This window comes from Pyrus communis, chromosome 9 (genome assembly GCF_041283825.1).
Source record: "Pyrus communis isolate YQ-2024b chromosome 9, ASM4128382v1, whole genome shotgun sequence".
Lineage (NCBI taxonomy): Eukaryota > Viridiplantae > Streptophyta > Magnoliopsida > Rosales > Rosaceae > Pyrus > Pyrus communis.
This window is the reverse complement of record NC_142573.1, coordinates 10,900,017-10,921,019: the sequence shown is the minus strand read 5'-3', so window position 1 is coordinate 10,921,019 and position 21,003 is coordinate 10,900,017. Positions and strand designations below refer to the sequence as shown.

The 21,003-nt window shown below is 38.6% G+C and overlaps 1 protein-coding gene and 1 pseudogene across 1 annotated transcript; one reads left to right on the top strand and one right to left on the bottom strand.

Annotated features, from left to right (window-relative positions):
- Positions 1-721: 721 nt before the first annotated feature.
- LOC137739728 (tyrosine-sulfated glycopeptide receptor 1) lies at positions 722-5,022 on the bottom strand. Its single transcript, XM_068479412.2, has one exon. The coding sequence runs from the start codon at positions 4,090-4,092 to the stop codon at positions 871-873; it is 3,222 nt and encodes a 1,073-aa protein (XP_068335513.2). The 5' UTR covers positions 4,093-5,022; the 3' UTR covers positions 722-870.
- Positions 5,023-10,905: 5,883 nt separating this feature from the next.
- LOC148694238 (uncharacterized) lies at positions 10,906-12,181 on the top strand (annotated as a pseudogene).
- Positions 12,182-21,003: the final 8,822 nt, after the last annotated feature.

Below are 21,003 nucleotides of genomic sequence, written 5' to 3'. Positions count from 1 at the left end.
TCAATGACTCACCAAAGCATTTTCCCACAGAAGTTGTGCACCAAGAATTTTTGAACCTCCAGAATCCAGATATGAGTGCTTAATTAGGCAAAGAACCCCATAGTCTTAGTGATGTCTACCTCATGAAGGGGCAATTATGCAGACATCACTCTTTTGAGATTTTTCCCTTTCACATCCAAATCCAAGACTCTACGGCGCGATAGTGGGGAGTGACGTTCCTCCTGACTGTATTCATGATGTTCTCCTTCGTGATTCTGATCGTACTTGATGTTCAGTATCAACAACATCGTCTTTCTTTTGATTTTGAGGAAAAAAATAGAAACTATATGCGTCATGGCAAGGATACTCTTGCATTTTGTTCATATCAGGGATGAGTTATTAGGATTTTTAGATCTTGACAAGCGATGAAATGAGCAAAACCAATTACACAATCATACCGAAATCTTCAGTGACATCGGCAAGTTCTGCATTGTCAAAGATCTGCATAATTCTCACACCAGATTCACAGAAGTAGTGATATGTGCATCAGCAGGTGTCTCAAAATTTAGAATGACTTTGTGAAATCAATTGCGATCAATCTGATTTACGAACAACACGAGCAGGTTCTTTTGTGTGATTTCGGTTCAGAGAAGGGTCGAAAGCTAAGATAGAAAGATTGCTTTCATGCAAAAATTTATGTTTTCTGTAATAAAAGAGTTGACTATGTCGATCCTCAGAGATATACACAAAACTATAGCTGCCTCATAGATCTTTAAAGCAATATTATTTACACAAGTAACGTGGAGAAATTCTGCAACAATACCCAAAATATTTATGTGCAAGTATACGTGTAAATACTTTCTTAACAAGTGTGAAAGGTAAAAAAAAAATTTACTGGTCTTTATCTTGGTGTTGCTGGGATGTCCCTACATCTTTCAGCCAATCAACAACTTCCTTGATCGTCGGTCTCTTAAGAGGGTTCTGGTTGACACACAAGTAAGCCACATCAAGAACCTGAAGCATCTCATCTTCAAAGCCCTTTCTTCTCAGGAGAGGATCGAAAACTTCCTCTGGTTTGCCCTCTCTCCTCATTTGCTGCACCCAGCCAACCAACTCTCTCGATGCCCTGGGCTTGCTTACCTCGAAAGGCCTTACTCCAGTTAGCAGCTCAAGCATGACAACCCCAAAACTGTATATGTCTCCTCTCAAAGTGGCCACCCATGCTTGTCCATACTCTGGAGGAATGTAACCAAGGGTACCAACAAGCTCGGTTGTAACATGAGTCTGGTATGGAAGAATCAACCGGGACAATCCAAAATCAGCAACATGTGCTTGAAATTTATCGTCAAGGAGGATGTTGCTTGACTTGATATCACGATGCACAATATGCGGGTCACATATTTGGTGCATGTAAGCCAACCCACAGCCTGCTCCTCTCAAAATATTCAGTCGAATTGGCCAATCTAATTGGGAAGGACCATCTGCTTTCTCATGTAACCAGTAATCCAGACTTCCATTCTCCATATACGAATACATTAACAGGCGAACGCCATCATGCACGCAATAACCTTGCAGGGAAACCAGATTCTCATGTTGGGCAGTGGACAGCGCCTCAACTTCTGCTTTGAATTCCCTTTCCATCAGACCCAAGTCTCCTGATAGTTTCTTAACAGCTAGCCTGGTCCCATTCGCCAAAGTTGCTCTGTAAACCAGACCAAAACCTCCACAGCCGATGATGTTTGCTTGATCGAAATTGTCAGTTGCCCTCAAGATTTCAGTTATACTAAGATCCTTGATTTCATTGGTGTTGGCTGGGAACACTATGACTAAGCTGGTATCCTTGTCAAGCTCAGGAGCAACAGCAGTAGAATGGCTAGACATGGTCTCGAAATCCATCCCTCCTCCAGGGATGATTCTTCTCTTAGACAACATCCACACTACTAGCATGACAACAATAAATACAATGCCAAAACAGATCCCGGAGGTGAGTCCAATAAGAAGGTTTCTGTTAGATCTTCGACCGGCCGGTAGTAATGGTTGAGGTTGAGAGCAAGTCCTGTGCACAGTTGGAGGGCCACACAGTCCAGCGTTCCCTTCAAAGCTGGAGTTGGTAAAAGTATCAAACTGACCTCCAGATGGTACAAGTCCCTGAAGATCATTGTATGCCACACTGAAGGAAGACAAGAAATGCAGACCTTTGAGAGAAGCAGGGATTCCACCGGATAGATGGTTATGGGAGAGGTCCAATTTCTCTAAGTTGGTGAGGTTAGAAATCTGTTCCGGGATGCTTCCAGTGAAGTTGTTATAACTAAGGTCTAACACATGAATATACTTCAATCGACCAATCTCAGAAGGGATACTGCCAGTAAGGCTGTTGTTACCGAAATATATAGCCGGGGGGAGATTGGACAGCTGATTGTACTGCTGATTAGTAGCGCTGTTGGGCATCACAAAGACTGGCAACTCTAGATAACTTCTGTCCACCATATCACCGGCCTCTTTGGTTGTCAAAACTGGCATCCCACAGAACGTAATAGGAAATCCTCCTCCAAGAAGGTTATTTGACAAATCTACGTAGAAAAGGTTGGGCAAACTACCCATCCAACCGGGGATAGAACCGGTTATAAGATTAAACGACAAGTCCAAGACTTCAAGAGTCATAACCTTGGCTAGCCAGCTGGGTACTTGACCTGTGAATTGGCAACCCCCAATAGCAAAAACCTGAAGACTTTGGAATCCAACAGGGTCTCCAAGGCTTTTATCATCTGGCAAAGGCTCATTCAAAAAATTCTTGGACAAGACCAGAGTGGTCAGATTCTTGCAAACCTTCAGAATCCTAAAAGCCCCCGTGACATTTGTCAGGTTGTTAGTAGAGATAGACAGGAAAGACAACGATTCTAATGCGACTATTTCAGGTGATATCTCGCCTGTGAGCTGATTGCTGGCAAGTCTAATAGCTGTTAAGGACTTGCATGAGTAGAGGCTTTGAGGTAACTCACCACTGAAGTTGTTGTTGCTAAGGTCCAGAGCGGTGAGGCGCTGGAGAGTCGAAAAATTGAAGGCAGAGAGCTCTCCAGTCAAGTTGTTGAGCCGCAAATTCAAGGTTGATAGATTTGCGCAGTTGGCAAGAGACGGAGGCAAGGCACCTGTGAAGTTGTTGACGTAGAGGAGCAGCTTTTCCAACCTGAAAAGGTTACCAATACCGCCCGGGATGCTTCCCAAGAACTGGTTTGAATAAAGCTCAAGGATCCTGAGATTGGTGAGGTTCATGATGCCATCAATGAGAGGTCCAGAGAGACTATTGAAAGGCAGAGAGAGCTGTTTGAGATCAGCAAGCATAAATATTTCATCAGGGAGAGAACCATTGAGGTCATTGAAGCCTGCCCGAAAAGTTTGAAGCTTCGAACACAATCCGATTCCTAGGGGAATTGTGTATGTGAATTCATTGAAGGACAAGTCCAAGAAGGTAAGGGAAGTGTGATTCCCGCCATTGCTGACCGGTATCGACCCGGAAAAGCTGTTGTTGCTGACATTGAAAACGGACACTGATGGGACGAGAATCGAAGACGGGATTGTTCCATTGAACAAGTTGCTGGAGAAGTTTATAATCTGAAGGTGGCTGCTTTGATTGGAGGATTGTGGGAAACGGCCGATGAGACGATTGAAGCTCAAGTCGACGAACTCAAGACTTGGGAGGGCAGAAAGCAAGTCGTCTGGGAGAGAACCCAAGAGGGAATTGTGGGAAAGGTCGAGGTGGGTGAGCCGGGTGAGGTTGGTGATGGCCGGAGAGACGACGCCGGATAAACCTCTCCTTGGAAGTGAAATCGCGACGACGTGGCTTTGCTCATCCGGGTCGCAGGTGATTCCATCCCAGAGGCAGCAGTCAGTGGAAGCAGACCAATTCAACGGTGCCTTGAAAGCCAAGGACAAGAGAGCGTCGCGATCGAGGCCGTCGCAGGCAGCAGAGGCAGAGCAAGGAAGAAGAAGGACGAAAACCAATTGACCCAAATAGCAGAGAAGACGAAAGCTTGGCAGTGTTAGTATTGTTGGGACCTTCACCTTCACCTTCTCCTTCTCCTTGTCGTGCTTCATCGGAACAAGAGAAGAAGACATGAAGATTCTCTCTCTCTCTCTCTCACTCAATCATATCACCATCACAACCAATTGGAATCATAGTAGGCGGCAGCGGAAGCAGTACCAATCTCGAACACCCACCAGGTGTTTGAAGAAATACGACAGAGAGAGCTACTACCTATAGGTACATTGTGCGGAGGGGGGATTTGGGTTTTTGGGGATCGCAGAAAAACAAAGGAAGAAGAGCCAGTTGGTCAATTCACCCAGAGAGAGAGAGCGAGAGAGAGAGAGGGAGAGCAATGGGTATGTGAAGACAAGTGACGTTGACATGGAGGGAGAAAATGAATAAAAAATAAAATAAAAAAAGGAGGGAAGAAGCGTTTACTTTGTGGGCGGCTGGTAGTGGCTGTCGATGGCGTTGGTGCTGTTGGACTTTTTCAAATCTTGCAATCATGATGATGGTGATGATAATCATGATGATGGTCATGATGGTGATCCTCTTTCTTTCACCACCGCCACAACAACGAAGGAAGAGAGAAAGAGAGGCTAGCGTGTACAGTAGGACTTGGATATTCACAATTTCACATGTACGTCAAAGGCCACAGCTTTTTTTTTTAGCAAATATTCGTCTCAGCACTAGTACATCCGTTTTTCTTTTCCCTTTTTATTTTCTCGAAGAATTCTCTTTCTTTTCCCGGAAAATGAAACGAAAAAGAGAAAATGGGGCATTGCTGCTGTGCTTTCTTCTTGTTCTTGACTTGCTCGACGAAAACGATGAATTTGGGAAGGCGGAAGCGCGCGGAAGCAGCCCAGCAAATGGGATTGGAGTCAGGTCAGTCGTGGGTGCCGGATTGGAGATTGGGGTTGGCTGGTCAATTCGGTAAACGATGGGTTTTCGGAAATTTGGAATCTTTAAAAATTGTTAGAGGGAGAGAGAGAGTGAAGGTAGCAACTTCGCTGTTTTTGGGGCTAAAACGTGGCAACCTGTCGGTCAAGTGGGTTATAAATTAGGGATTTGGAAAGGTAATTGGGGCAAAATGTGGAATTTTGAGATATTTACACTTAGAAAATTCATCAATCAACCAATACTTACTCTATCAAAAGAAAAATAATTCGACCAATTTCAACATAGAGCTTCTATTAAGACCACATCTAATTCTTATGTTAAAATCTAAAGAAATCTAATGAAAATGATTTGAAAACTTTTAGTTTTAACGATAAGGACAAAATAAAGAGTAAAGTAAATAGTATCAAAATTAACTTTTTAGTGTAAAAATGTGGTTTTTCGTTAAAATGAACAGTACCGGGAGTTTTTCATTAAAGTTCCCTAAAATCTAAGGGTGCGTTTGTTGCATTGGACTATCTCGGACTTAACTAGCTTCGGGGACTAAGCTGGACTGGCTTAAACTAAACTAAACTGAATTAATTTAGTAAAGCTTTTTGGTGCTGTGTCGGACTAAAAAGCAAGACTCATATATTATATTACTTAATCTATATGTACAATATTTTGTATTCATTTAATATATATATATATATATATATATATATATATATATATATATATATATATATACACACACTAATATTTTATTAATAAATTATGTTTCGCCTTTCTAGAATCATTTTCCCATCTTTTTATTTTGGTCTAACTCTTAATCATCTTCCTTCTCATTTTTTTTCTCCGGCCACTGCATCCCTCCCTTCTCCCACTTTCTATGCCTTTTTCCGTACCACTGTCTCTTTCCCCTTTCTCTTTTCTGTCTTGTTTCACCTCCAATCACTTAGGCTATCTCCAACCGAGGATTGGCCAGATGGCTCGTTTTAACCATATTTGCCTCTGTCTCCAACGGAGGGCCAAAGGGTCATAGGGCTCATTTTAGCCTTGTCACAAAAAACCGTATCCAACTGAGGGCCATAGTGCCAAACATAATTTATTATTTAAAAACTACAACTTAAATTTAAAAACGACAAATTAAATTTAAAAACTACAAATTAAATTTAAGAACAACATTAACTTAAATTTAAAAACTACAACAACTTAAATTTAATATCCATAATCAACATCATCTTCATCATCCGCCATTGTAGGAATATAGTCAGAGGTAAACAACTGTCGCTGAGTCATAATTTCCTTCTTTTTTTTTCCTATCAAAATAGGCTTTACTCATTGAAGTGTAATTCGAAGTGTTCTTTTCCATATTTTATCATCTCTTCTTGTATTTGTTTGGCCCGTTCTTCATGCCTACACTTCCTTTCTTCCGCCTGAAGGGCATTTTGCTCTGCCATTAATCGCAATGAGGCCGCCACTTCGTGTTGAGCGGCGTAATCATCATTTGCTTTGCCCTTTTCCTTCAACCTTCGCGCCTTGTTCCGTCCCATAGCCCTAGGTATGGAATCTTCACCCGAAGACGGATTTTCTACCCTTATTTGTTGAATGGTAGGAGATCCATCTTCATCCATATATGCAGTTGAGGATGCAGTTCCGAACACTAGCGTAAGAGCTCTATGTTGAGGTGGATCTTCAAATAACAGCCACCCTTTACAAATTTCCCAACAACTGTGAAAGTGAAAGGGTTTCGAGCTGCTCTCCATATAAAATTCCTCTGCTTGGCGTACCTAGAAACTATAATTACAAAAATTAAAGGAAATTAATTTATGAAATTAAATGTAATATAATTAAATATTTAAAATAAATTGTGAAAACACTTACTTTGTCATAGTAATTAGTGCCGCTTTCATGTTTACTTGCGGTTGCTAACAATGCTTGATGCCATTTGTTCAAACTTGGCTGAAGATGTTTCTTCCATCTTGAAGAACAACTCTCGTGGTTTCGGATATTTAGTGGAGTGGTGCCTTCATGGAACTCTAAGTATTTTTTGGATACACGAGTCCAGACACCGTCATTTGTTTGACAATTCCCCCTCACACTATCTTTCGACACCCATCTATAAGCCTTGCAAAGAGCTTCATCTTCTTTTCGGCTTCAAGCCATACCTTTCATTGCAGACGAGGCCATTTGAAAATTATTGAAAAAATTGAAGGATAGATTTTTGAAAGAGGAAAGAAAATATGAGAATTGAAATGGTGTAAGAATGGTGAAAATTTTGTGAGGAATGGTGAATGAATGGTTTAGGTATTTATAGGGGAAAAATAGAATTTTTAAGAATTAAAAAAAAAAAAAAAATTGGCCCAAAAAAAAAAAAAAAAAAAAATCCAACGGTAACTGGCGTCAGCTCGCCGTTGGATTCAATTTTTTCTTTAAGAAATCATGTCGGATATATTTATATTAAATATACTCATGTTGGTTATATCTGACATGATTGCTCTGATTTTTTGGCCAGCTTGGGAGCCAGCCCTTGGGCCCTTTCAGATTCCATGGGGCCCACAAGCCCTCTGGCCTAGTCCTCGGTTGGACACGGTTTTCGAGCTATTTTCGGCCTTCTGGACCCTTTAGTTGGAGATGACCTTACTCCTATCCATTTTTCTCCTGACTGGCTTCAAATTCCTCTGGCCTTCTTCTTTTTCTTCAAATTTTGAAACTTTGTATTTATTTTGTTTCACCTGAAACAGCTTGGCGCGGGAGCTACGGGATAACAGATGGATCTAAAATTGTGGAGATTGTTTTCGGATTCTAAGCCTTTGAGGTTGAGATTGTTATGTTTGTTTTCTGGGTCTGATTCGAGTTCAATTGATGAAAATGGAGAACCCAATTTTGCATATCGAATCAATTGTTCCTTCGTGAAACAAATAGGGGAAATCTGGGTTGTGGGTTTGTCTGGAAGCAAGTAGGGAGTTGGGTTGTGGGTTCGTCGGTATGAAGGCAGAATTTTGGTGATTAGGTTCACAGGACGTTGGTGACTGGGTTCCCATAGTCTAGCAGGACGAGGAAAAAGGGAGAGAGTGTGGTGGTCTGGTGGTGTGATTTCGAAGTGAGGACAGAAAGCTAGCAATGCAAGCAGTAACAAAGAGAGGTCTTAGCAATCCTATGGTTATTTTGGGGGGGGGGGGTCTCGCTAAGACCTCTTAGCGAAGGGTTTTGTCCATGTGAGTCCTGTGACATCCCACATCGCCCAGGGAGTGATCCTTAAATGTATATTCCCATCCCTACCTAGCACGAGGCCTTTTGGGAGCTCACTAATTTCGGGTTCCGTAGGAACTCCGAAGTTAAGCGAGAAGGGGGCTAGAGCACTCCCAGGATGGGTGACCCATTGGGAAGTTCTCGTGTGAGTTCCCAGAAACAAAACCGTGAGGGCGTGGTCGAGGCCCAAAGTGGACAATATCGTGCTACAGTGGTGGAGCGGGCCCGGGAAGTGGTCCGCCCCAGGGCGGGATGTGACAAGTCCATTTTAGTTTCATTAATGTTAATCCCAGCACAAAACAAACAGGGAATTGGACTAACAGCTAGTCCAGTCCCACTTAATGAGGGTAAACAAACGCCCCTTAAAATTTTTAACCCAGAAAATTTAGGTTTTAACTCGGAATAAATTTAGCTTGAAATTATTAAAGAATAAATTTAGGATAATTTTTTTCTTAAAGTAACTTAAAAAAAATTATGTAGACTAACCTAATTTAATTTTATGAACATTTTAACATAAAAATATTTAGATTCTGATAAATATTGAAAAATCACTAAACTGGCACCATGAAACTCGTGGAATACTATGAAAGAATATGAAACACATAAAATAATTTTTTTAAATTGCTTTAGCCGTTGGATTTAAATTTGGACCATTAGATTTTTTATTTTTATTTATTTTTATTTTTTTTTACCATTGAATTTAATCACATTAGAACTTAACCGTTGGAGTTATGAATTTATAAATGTAAAACTAAAAAAATTACACATATATGGTCGCCGACCCACTAATCTGTGAGAAAATCAAATAAGGGTACTCTTTTTAAAAAAAAATATATTCATATAAAATTGGATGTTTTAAATTGCGTCAAATAGAACTTCCACAAATTAAGTTGTAGAAATAGCATGAACGCGGTAGTTTCGCACTGTTGACAAAATACGCCTAACTTAAATGCTCTATTTATCGTCAATTTGCTGTTTGTTCGATAGAATTGACAAGATTGTAAAGTCTATACGCTGTTAATTGTGCCACATCGTTGGCATTCTCATTTGTAGGGATTGGTATGAGCTAGGAGAGATTGTGCCGGGAATACAGCTCGATATACGAAGTATAATAATACAATTGGTCATAAATTTTGTTTTCAAAATTTATGACCAATTGTATCATGACATGTACCGGGCCGTATTCTGGCACATTGAAAAATTTCTCATGAGCTAGGAAATATGTTGATAGCATATCAACCTCGTATCTATACCGTATCAATTTTGTATCTGTGTTGTAACAATACTAACGGTAAAATAGGTATTTAAGTGGAGATATTTTAGATTTTTCATCTTTATCGATGGTGTAAATATCATGTTAATATGGTATAAGTGTTATTTCCTAAACGGCTCGTTTAGAGCAAATATTTTTTTGTTCGAAAAACACTTGAAGTGCTTTTTCAAAATTCACTTGCTTTTTTACTAAAGATTGTTTTCAAAAACATTTTCACCAAAAACGCTTCAAGTCATTTTAAAAGCACTTTTAAACGAATCTATATTCCAGAAGTGCTAGAAATGAGTGCTGAAAAATCACTAATCTTAAATGAACTTTCATCCCAAATAAGCATTAAGCATCAAGGTTCAAGGTTGTCATGTTGGATGTTAGACTCTAATCCAACGGTTAATAGGTCAATATAGTTAATAAGGATTGATGTGGAATGTAAGTACGATTAGGGTTTAGTTAAGCTATAACCTGGACTCCTAGTAAAGTATATAATCCAATTATAATTGGAGAATTAGGGCTCTTGATACCATCCTATTTGGACTGAGATTTGGTAGATTGTATTCTTGTACAATAAGGAAGGTCCCTGCGTACACCACCGAAACATAGACTTAAAGAACTCCCCATAAGTTCGAGTAATACAATCGTGGTGAGTGTGCAGAAGACCATTCTCTAGTTCAAGGTGCTCAAGTGTGCTTACTGCAGCTTCAGTGTTTGCTGTGGTTAGAATGATGTCTTCACAAGGTTAGTACAATGGTGTTTTAATGTCACATAAACGTATTAAGTCTAATAATTGGTATCAGAGCCAACGTTTGTGTAGTTAAAATCCATAAGAGAACTATCATACATGAAATCACGCATGTAATATGAATGAACTGATGTTTCTTCAAGTTTTGATCCTGTTTTCTTTTCCGCTACTATATCCAATGCTTGCATACATATGTATATGTACAAAGTTTTGAGAGATGTTATCCCTGCATATTTATAAGAATCTCGACTGAGTATAGAACTAAGTAATATACATAAAAGACTACAAACAAGTGCCATGATTACTTCTTATGCTATGCTTATATTCACAGAAACCCTAAAACTGTCTACCATGCATAACTGGTGTAAGAACTAATTTTTGGCCTAATGAAACTCAACAATTGTTTGCTTAAGAGTCTTGATTGTTAAGCATGTCTAATGATCGAAAGTTTTAAAGGTTTATAGCATGCTGAAAGTTTAACATGATCAATGTCTTTTGAGATGTAATTGGATGAACGAAACACAACAAATCCATTTCAGTCATTCAAGAACTGCTAAAAATTCAAGGTCTGATTGATCAGCTTGTATCAATAGCCATAACAATAAGGTTATATCCCTAAATAAAGGTGTGACTAATTGATAGTGTCTTGAATGCTTATTTTCGTTTGAAAATCTGTAAGTAATTAGCTCCCTGAATTCAATTCAAACGCTCAATGGAACCAATTATAAGAAGTGGAGGCAAGATATTGAAATAACTCTAGGGCTCATGGATTTTGATTTAGCTCAAAGAGAGAAAGAACCAACCAAGCCTGCTAATGATGCAACTGCAGACAAGAAGAATGAATATGAAAAATGGGTTAAGGCTAACAGAATAATGTTGCTGGTAATCAAAAGGTCAATGTTTGATCTGGTTCGAGGGGCAATCACTGAATCAGGTAATGCTAAGAAATATCTTGACTCCATAGAAGCCAAGTTCAAGGAATCCAAAAAGGTTGAAACTGGAACACTCATGAACACCCTTATAACCACTAAGTACCTTGGTGATGATGTGAGAGAGCACATTCTCTCAATGGTTAATGCAACTGCAAAACTTGATGCACTTAACATTAAGATAGATGATCTTTTTCTAGTTCATCTCGCTTTAAATTCTTTACCCCCTGAGTACTTCTAGTTGAAGAGTACTTACATAGCTCAGAAAGAAAAATGAGACGTGAATGAGCTGATTGCGATTTGTGTGCATGAAGAGCAAAATAGTCGATAAGATAAAGGGAAGAAACAAGTCAATGTAGTGCAGAATGTTAACCCTGTAAATCCTCCCAATGATAAAGACAATCCTCCACATAAAAACAATAAAAGGGCTGGATGAAGGGTTAATAGGGGCAATAACCATCTGAGAGTGCATGGGTATGTTGGAATAAAGTGTTTCTTCTGCAAAAAGGTGGGACATCAGAAGAAGGAGTACACTAGGTATAAACGTTGGAAGGAAAACAAAGAAAGTAAGAAAAACAAAGGTATGGTGCATTAAAATTTCAGTTGGTTTTGAATCAAATTTCGTTGAGATATCTTATGATACTTGGTGGTTTGATACTGGTGCTACAATTCATGTAATAAACTCATTGCAGGGGTACATTAGTAAGAGGGTGCCAAACAAGGAAGAGGTGTTAGTGTTCATGGGTAATGGAGCTAAAGTTGCTATAGAGTTTATTGGAGTAGTTATGCTTGAATTATTTTCTGGTTTTTTGCTAGATTTGGTTGATGTTGCTTATATACCTTCCATAAGAAGGAATTTAGTTTCAGTTAGTAGGTTTGTTAAATCAAAGTTTAAATTCGATATTAATGAGATTGGTTTTTCAATGTCTCGAAGTTCTGAGCTAATTGGTGATGGAGTACTGACTGGTGATATGTTCAAGCTTAACTACAATATACCAATGAGTGTGGTTAATGCAATAGGGCATAAACGAACACTGACAAACGACACCTCATCTAAGTTATGGCACAAAAGATTATGGCATATTTCTAGAGAGAATGCAAAGATTGAATAGAGAACAAATCCTGCCATCACTTAATTATAGTGATTTCGAAATTTACACCAACTGCATCAAGGGAAAATTATAAACAAGAAAAAAAAGGTTTAAGTAGAAGTACAAAGCTGCTAGAACTAATCCACACAGACATTTGTGGTCATTTCCCAACACAAACACATGATGGCTACAAGTATTTCATCATATTTACAGATAACTTTTCTAGGTTTGGGTATGTATACTTGTTAACTAAGAAATCTAGTGGCTTTGCTGCTTTCAAAATTTATAAAGCAAACGCAGAGAATCAATTAGACTACAAAATCAAGGTGGTAAGGTCTGATAGGGGGTGGAGAGTACTATGGAAAAATTTAGTGAGTCTGGTAGACAGCTTGGTCCATTTGCATTGTTTCTGCAAGAGCATGGAATTGTTGCTCAATACACCAATCCTGGTACCCCTGAGCAAAATGGAGTTAGTGAAAGAAGAAATAGAACCTTGATTGAAATGGTAAGAAACCTGATGAGTAATTCGAAGCTACCTACCTTTCTTTGGGGAGAAATAATCAAAACTGCAAACTACTTGTTGAATAAGATTCTTAGCAAGTATGTTCCCAATACACCCTTCGAATTGTGGACTAACAGAAAACCAGTGCTAAATCACTTGAAAATTTAGGGATGCATAACAGAAGCAAGAACATACAATCCAATGGAGAATAAGTTAGACCCTAGAACAATCACATGCTTCTTTGTAGGATATCCAGAAAGAACTAAGGGTTATAGGTTTTATTGCCCTAATCACACCTCGAGGTTCATTGAAACTGGGAGAGCCAAGTTGATTGAAGAAGTTAATGACGATCAATGGGAAGAGAATCTTGACTGGAATGAAGAGACCACAACACTGCAAGATGAAAACCTAGGTGATGCTGTGACATATGAAGTTGTTTACCAATTCCAGTGCAAAATGAACAAGTTAAAAAACCAATACTTGCTACTCTACAAGAAGAAATGGTTGTAGAAGAACCTGTGTAGTTGAACAACACACCAGTAATTTCAGAGGAGCATATTGAGCTTGTGAAAATGGAAACCAGAAGATCCACCCATGCAAGAAAGCCAGCAATCTTATATGATTTCCTTGTGTATCTGCAAGAGGATGAGTTTAATAGTCAAGAAGAAGATCCATTAAACTTCAAGACAACAATTGAGAGTCGAAATAATGCACATTGGCAAGAAATTATGCAATCAAAATTGGATCCCATGAATAAGAACAAAGTGTGGGAGTTAGCTGAGCTTCCATAAGGATGTACCCCAATAGGCTGCAAATGGGTTTACAAGACCAAGAGAGACTTAAAGGGTGATATTGAAAGATACAAATCTAGACTTGTAGCAAAGGGTTATACTCAGTAAGAATGAGTTGATTATAATGAAACATTATCTCCAGTCTCTACAAAAGACTCTTTTAGAGTGATCATGACACTAGTGGCTTACTTCAATTTATTTCTACATCAAATAAACATTAAGACTGCATTCTTGAATGGAAATCTTGAAGAAGAGATCTACATGAAGCAACCAGAGGGTTTCATTCAAGAAGGGAGAGAGAATTTGGTCTGTAAACTTAACAAGTCCATTTATGGATTGAAACAAGCATCGAGATAGTAGTATTTGAAGTTTGATGAGGCTGTTTCATCACATGGTTTCGAAGAGAGCCCTAGTGATAAATGTGTTTACATGAAAAAGGAATGGAAACTTTTTTCAATAATGCATCATTGCTGAGTGACAAAAAGAGATTTCTATCAAAACACTTTGAAATGAAAGATATAGGAAATGCAGCTTTTGTTGGGACTCAAATCATAAGAAATTGAAGTAAAGGGCTGCTTGGTTTATCACAAAAAGCATATATTGAAAAAAGTACTTAAAAGGTTCAATATGGAAAACTCAAATGGCTGTGATGTTCCAATGACAAAGGGAGAGAAACTTAGTAAGGATTAGTGCCCTAAGACTGAGTTTGAGAGAAAAGAAATGGCTAGCAAGCCTTATGCTTCCCTAGTTGGGAGTCTCATGTATGCATAAGTATGTACCATACCTTATATTGCATATGCCATTAGCATATTGGGAAGGTTTCAGTCTAATCATGGTAATGCACATGGACAGCTACCAAGAAAGTTTTAAGATATCTGCAAAGAATTAAAGAGTATCGGCTAGTATACAAAAGGGATTCAAGACTCGAGCTAGTAGGCTATAGTGACTCAGATTTTGTATGCTGCCTTGATTCACTTAAGTCAACTTCAAGTTATATATTCACGTTGGCAAATGGGGCAATGTCATGGAAGAGTGAAAAACAAGATACTGTTGCCACTTCTACCATGCAAGCTGAGTTTGTAGCGTGTTATGAAGCTACATCACAAGCTATATGGCTGAGAAATTTTATCAGTAGTCTCGAGATTATAGGTTCCATAACAAAGCCTGTTCAAATTTGGTGTGATAATAAAATTGTTGTCTTTTATTCTAAGAATGAGAATAGGTCTCCTCGAACTAAGCACTTGAACACCAAATATGCATTGACAAGGAATAAGGTAAAGTCTGGAGAAATCAAGGTTGATTACATTGACACTTAAGCTATGCTTGCTGATCCATTCACTAAGGTATTACCAAATGCAGTTTTTCATACACTAAGGTATTACCAAATGCAGTTTTTCATAAGCGTGCAGTCAATATGGGAGTGACTGCAACCTTAGATTTGTCAAACTATTGGGAGTAATGATAATATGTAGTTTAATTATGCATGGTAGCTGGTATCGTGATAGTTAGTATTGAGTTTTGGTTTTATATTTTGCTAGTTACTACACTTGATTGAATTAAAGGTTTAATAAAATGATGTTATTTCAGTAATTCATTACATTGTTCTAATATAGTTTTAATTCATGTCTTCTATTGGAAACTAAGGTTGTTGAAAGGTTAGAAGCAATTGATGTGTTTTTTGACGGAATTATGCAGCAGCAAAAGGTTATTAGCTGCAATTGGTTATGTCATAAGATTGTTTGGCATATGAACTGAGTTTTCACGAAAATATATATGAGCAATTCTCATAGCTTGAAAGCTTCATATGAAGCATTAGACAATCAGGTATAAGACTGATTAAGTGGACCTGGAAGTGATAAAGTCAATGCTTTTGACTCATAGTTTTGTAACTCACTTCTGTACCAAGTCTGTGATTGATTACTTCATGTAAGTGAAGACCTTATTCAGTGATTGTAAGAGCTCATGGACACTTGTCTAGTTCATAGTCTCCGATAGTTCTGAATGAGTAACTTTTGCTTGATAGAAGTATGCAAAAAGCTTAATAGCTTAACTGAATCCTTTGGCCAACGAAGAATCATGCTTACAGATTCATTAAATTCTTTCTTGAATTAACTAATTGACCTAGTGGGAAAATGTTGGATGTTAGACTTTAATCTACGGCTAATATGTCAATATAGTTAATAAGGATTGATGTGGAATGTAAGTACGATTAGAGTTTAGTTATAAGTTATAACTTGGACTCCAAGTAAAGCATATAATATGGTTACAATTGGAGAATAAGGGCTCTTGATACTATCCTATTTGGACTAAGATTTGGTAGATTGTATCCTTGTATAATAAGGAATTTTGGTGCATGATTATGGGTATGTGCACTAGGGTTGTAGTAGTATAAATACCAAGGGAAGGTCCCTGCATACACCACTGAAGAGAACTCCCTATAGGTTCAAGTAATACAGTCATGGTGAGTGTGCAGAAGACCTTCCTCTAGTTTAAGGTGCTCGAGTGTGCTTGTTGCAGCTAAAGTGTTTTCTATGCTTAGAATGATGTCTTCATAAGGTTAGTACAATGGTGTTTTAATGTCACATGAACATATTAAGTCTAACATGTCATTGTTAAACTATCCTTTACCACCTTCGTCAATCATGCCCCAATTATTTCCATCAATCACCTTCATTAAAACCTTTTATTTTCTTATTTGGTTAATACTATAATTTATCCCTTAATTGTATTTGTTGATTTTGCTAGCTTATCTTTCTTAGTCATGTTGTCTTGTATGACCAAGACTCAAGGGAAAAACCCTAGCCTCTGCAAAAAAAAACTTGGCAAAATTAGTTGTAGGGGGGAAAAGGAAGGAGAAGCACTTATACTTTTCCTCCTCTATTTGGCTTCTTCTTTTCATTTTCTACTCTATTGTGGTCAATAAAAGCCCCCTTTGTGGTGGTTAAGTAAGTGTTTAAGCTTGCTTAGATTTGAATTCTTTGTCACTTATTTTTTTATCATGTCTCAATCTAATCATTCTCCCCTTGTCTCAATCTAATCATTTTCCCCAAAAGGAGAATAGTGAAGACCCAAGATACTGACATTACTATGTCGTCCAACCAAATAAAGCCATATGTCATTTAAAACTCTCTCTAAACTTGTAACCAAACAACCAATCTCTCATACATTCCACTCTTATTTATCCCTTTTTCATCCCTAACCATGACACAAATCTCAAATCCAAATTAAATTTCTCCATTAATTTCTCTACTCCATCGAACCTAAACCTCTTGTCAGCCATGGCAACACCTATGCACCTGTTCATTCACTGGTCACGACTTGGCGCAACTTCCTCTCCTTGCTGCCACGGTTGCACCGAGAATAAAGATGATGGATTGGGGGTGGGTTTGACCGAGGAGAGAAGAAGGAGGAGTCGTTGGTGCGGTCAATGAAATGGGAGTGGGTCGATTGAGGTAGAGGTTGGAAGAGTTGAAGATTTCTCCAAATCTCCATTCCAGAAGCTATGAAGGAATATGAGGTGTTTGGTTATGAAAATTGTAGTAGCCTAAGATAGTATAAAATGAGCAGATGTCAATTTTTTATTAGTGAGTGGTCAGTAAATTGGGTACTGGCTAATCAGTACCCACGTATTGTCCCTCCCAAAATACTATCTCTTAGAATTATTCTGGTAGTTGGGTAGTGTAGGTTTTGCAAGAGATGGTGCTGAATTTATGTGATGTGGGTTTTCTAGATTATAGTGTGGCTTTTGTCTAAGTTAGATTTGACCTTTTGGACTTGTGTCTTTTGTTCAAGTATCACGGTGGTGTTGGTACAGTGTATCCTGATACAACCGGTACCTTCATAGGTGGCTTTGTGCACATAATCACATTGTAGTGATCACTATTTGTTTCTTTTGCAGTTCCTCTTCAGAGTCAACGCTGCATGTATGCAAAGTGTAGATGTAGATTTTGTACATGATTGAATTGATGAAATTTCACCTAGAAGAGAACAAACATCGTTAGCCTAATTAATGAACACCCTGGAAAAAGGATGGAAGTTTCCACCAAAGGTTATCTGATGCTTAAGTTAGAAAAGTAGTAAGGAGAAAAATAGAACTTGAGAGAGTTCTAGATAATAAGTGGCGATAACCATTTCTCTAGTAAACTTCGTTACTTATAGGGAAGAAACCCAGCAAACAGCTAAGAGGGGAGGCTACAGAGCATACCAGACAGTCCTTGATAATGCAAGCCACTCTTTGCAGTCTTGTTAGATAGTATTCTTGAAGGTCCTTGTTGATAAAAGCACAAGTCCACCGGACACCCAAGGGGAGACTCTGGAAAGTCAGTATTCTGCCACCATAGGATCGGGTATGACCTGATGACAACACTTATTATAGGCAATCCAAAGAGCCCTTAATAAGTATCATGGGCGGCCCGGGGAGCCCAAGACCCGCACTATGGGTGGCTTGGAGAGCTTATGGTAAGTTAATTACCAAGTGTGCACTGATGGGCTAAAGCCCACATAAGCTAGATTTTTTAATGAATGAGCTTAAGTCACGAAATTGATTCAACTAGACCATTTATGGGGGTTGTTAACGCGCTGTAGAAAATGTCCGAGGTGGCAGCAATAGTTCATCTTGGAGCAACCGAACCTGATGGGATAACACTAGAGGCATTGGTGGCTAATACCTATGCATTGTTGCTGCTACCATTGTGATGTTGCACCCGCTATTGCTCTGTGACTGAGGCTATGATGCTTGGTGGTGGTGCGATGCGGTCACAATGACGACTTTGGCGGCGATTTGAGGCCTCAAGAAGTCGCAGCAATTCCAATTCGCGGTGAAAATGGCTTCAATGAATAAAATATGCGGCAAGGGTCGTGATCTACTGATACTTTAGATTCATGTTCTAGGGCCTTAGAGAATCCATCATAATTACAAATGGTGAGGGTTGGTTGTTGTTGCTCTTGCTCGTGGTTCTCCGTGTATCCAAGGTTATTTAATACGAACAAAGATCATGAACGATGAACAAAGAACGCTTAAGAAAATTTTTGGAATTTACTTTCTTCGCTCAAATCTTTAAGCACTCGTTGAGTGTAACTTAATTTTTCTCTCAATGAAAGCACATTGTAGATGCAAATTTTGTACATCGCTGAATTGATGAAATTCCACTTATAAGAGAACAAACTATTGGAAGTATGCCAACAAAGCCACTTATTTGATGTAATAGCTTTTGGAATACTTATTTTGTTAAACTATTATATGTTTAATGAAAGGCAAAGCTTATTGTTAATCACTATTTATTGTATTATGTGTTTAAGCAATAAGGGAATCCAAGGAATGTATTTAATCTAATAGAGAAGTGATATAAGTAAGTTAGATTAACGAGACCTTTCTCTTATGTTCAGTCCTAAAACGTTCCTAGCTATAAGATTACCAATTGGGCATTGACAATCTGCTAAGGTTAGTATGTGTTATGTTAACTCAAGCGTGAGTATGACTAGTCTCAAGTAAGAACTCAAAAAAAGAGTTCAAACATACATGTCATGTAAAAACTCAAAAGTTGCAATATGCAAAGTAGTCATTTGACCTGAGGCATCATAGATGTCTAATAGTTAGCTCATTAATCTTTGATCATGTCAAAGGCATTCCATCGAGAGTGTCCACGACATTGTTGGGATCAAGCTATCTAGTCATGTAGGTATATGAATGTACAATAAAGAATCTCTAACCTTCCATGGTGGAGGGAGAACACTACGAGATATGATTCGGGAGTCTTTGGCCAAAGCATACGAATATGACTTTGGAAGTTTGTTCCAAATCATATTCAATTGAATCATATAGAGAATTATCACATTGGATAGTAGACATGAAACAAATTATCACTCAAACAATGTGATTAAGAGTATTGTATTAGAGAATGATCGTATTGCATTGTAATTGCAACCATGGTTCTAAAAAATATTAGGCGCTAGTCAGGCGGCGAGCTAAAGCCTAGCTCCTAGGCGGCTAGGTGGACTAGGCGGATTTAGATTTATTATATATTATATGACTATATAATGACTTATTTTATGTATCTAATATGATAGTTTAAGGAAAAAAACCATATTTAAATAATTCATATAACATTTATATATAACATATATATATATATTTATTTATTTATATCCCAACTTTTTAAAAGATGACAAGACCATGCAATGCCAGTTGGTGATTTCAAAATCAAAAACTTGTTCCACTCCACCTCTCTCACATTCCGCAATAACAAGACCATGCAGTGCGCCAGTAGGTGGTATCAAAATTTAAAACCGGGTTCCACTCCCCAAGGTGGAGCCCAGATCAAAACCACATTTGACCCATTGGAAAGTGAAAACACTATGCTTATTCAACTCTTTCGTTTCTTCTTCTTCATTAGCCCTTTCAGAAGCTCAAAGCTAAATCTGCAAGACTGCAACTCGCGTCACGAAGGCTCTCTCTCTCGCTCTTTCTTCGTACTCTCTCTTCCCTCATCTACTCATAGATGGCAAGCTTTAAAAGCTCGCTAAGGCTCTGCTTCTACGTACAACATCGAAAGTTGCAGATTTGTTGCGATAGTTGCAGCGATTTTGGGATTTGCAGCCACCTTGACTACCGCCTAGCACCGCCTAGAACGCCTAACGAGCGCCTAGGCGACCGCCTAAATCGTCCCCGCCTTGAGTGAACGTTTTGGCTGAAATCAAGTTTGGGCACCACCGCCCAGCGCCTAGGCCGATTTTTAGAACACTGATTGTAATTGGATAGGTTCTCCAACCACTTCTACTTAGATTGGATAGCCATGACATACTGCTAGGTGTCACTTATGGTTTGTGAAAGCCTTGAAGATTAGCAAATACTAATTCATAGGGAGTTTTGAAATGTAGTTTCAATTCACAATCGATCGTTAAGAATAACAATCACCCATTGCCTCGCTAATTGGGACTTAATGGATCGTACACCGAGTAAGGATGAAAGTGAAGAAATATAAATGAGATGGATAAGCAATTAAATGGTTTAATTAGGAATGGTCAACATTAATTAATTAGTTAATTAATTATACGAAAGGTTCGTATTGGGCTTTCAAGTTAGTTTCAGGTCTCGGGGCCCAAAAGGGTTTTGGTCCACAAGGCCCAATATGTTTAAGTTGTATGACAACTAAAACAAAATAGGCAATTAGCCCAATAACTATAGGATGGCCAGCCATAGGGTAAGTGGTAATGGACTTGGCTTAATTGCAAGTTTGTCACTCACATGTAAGGTGGTATAAAGGCAACTTTATAGACATTCTTTCACTAGGGCTTTCTTTGAGGCAAAAGAAGAGAAACTTTTTCTCCCTTTTTCCCTATAGAGGCCGGCCACTTAGGGGGAAAATAGCTAGCAATCTTTTCTTCCTCTAAGTCATCCATTTCATCTTCACACCACATCCTTGGTGTGGAGACTTAGAGACACCAAACTTTTGGTGTTCTTGGAGATCCTTTCCTCACATCCTCAAGAATCAAAGGAGTATCAAAAGGAAGAAAATCACAAGGAAGATCTAAGGAGCTAGGAGGTGACTTGA

Bases quoted from the DNA above. Each gene is read 5' to 3' on its own strand.
- LOC137739728 (XM_068479412.2), bottom strand. From the start codon at position 4,092: ATGTCTTCTTCTCTTGTTCCGATGAAGCACGACAAGGAGAAGGAGAAG.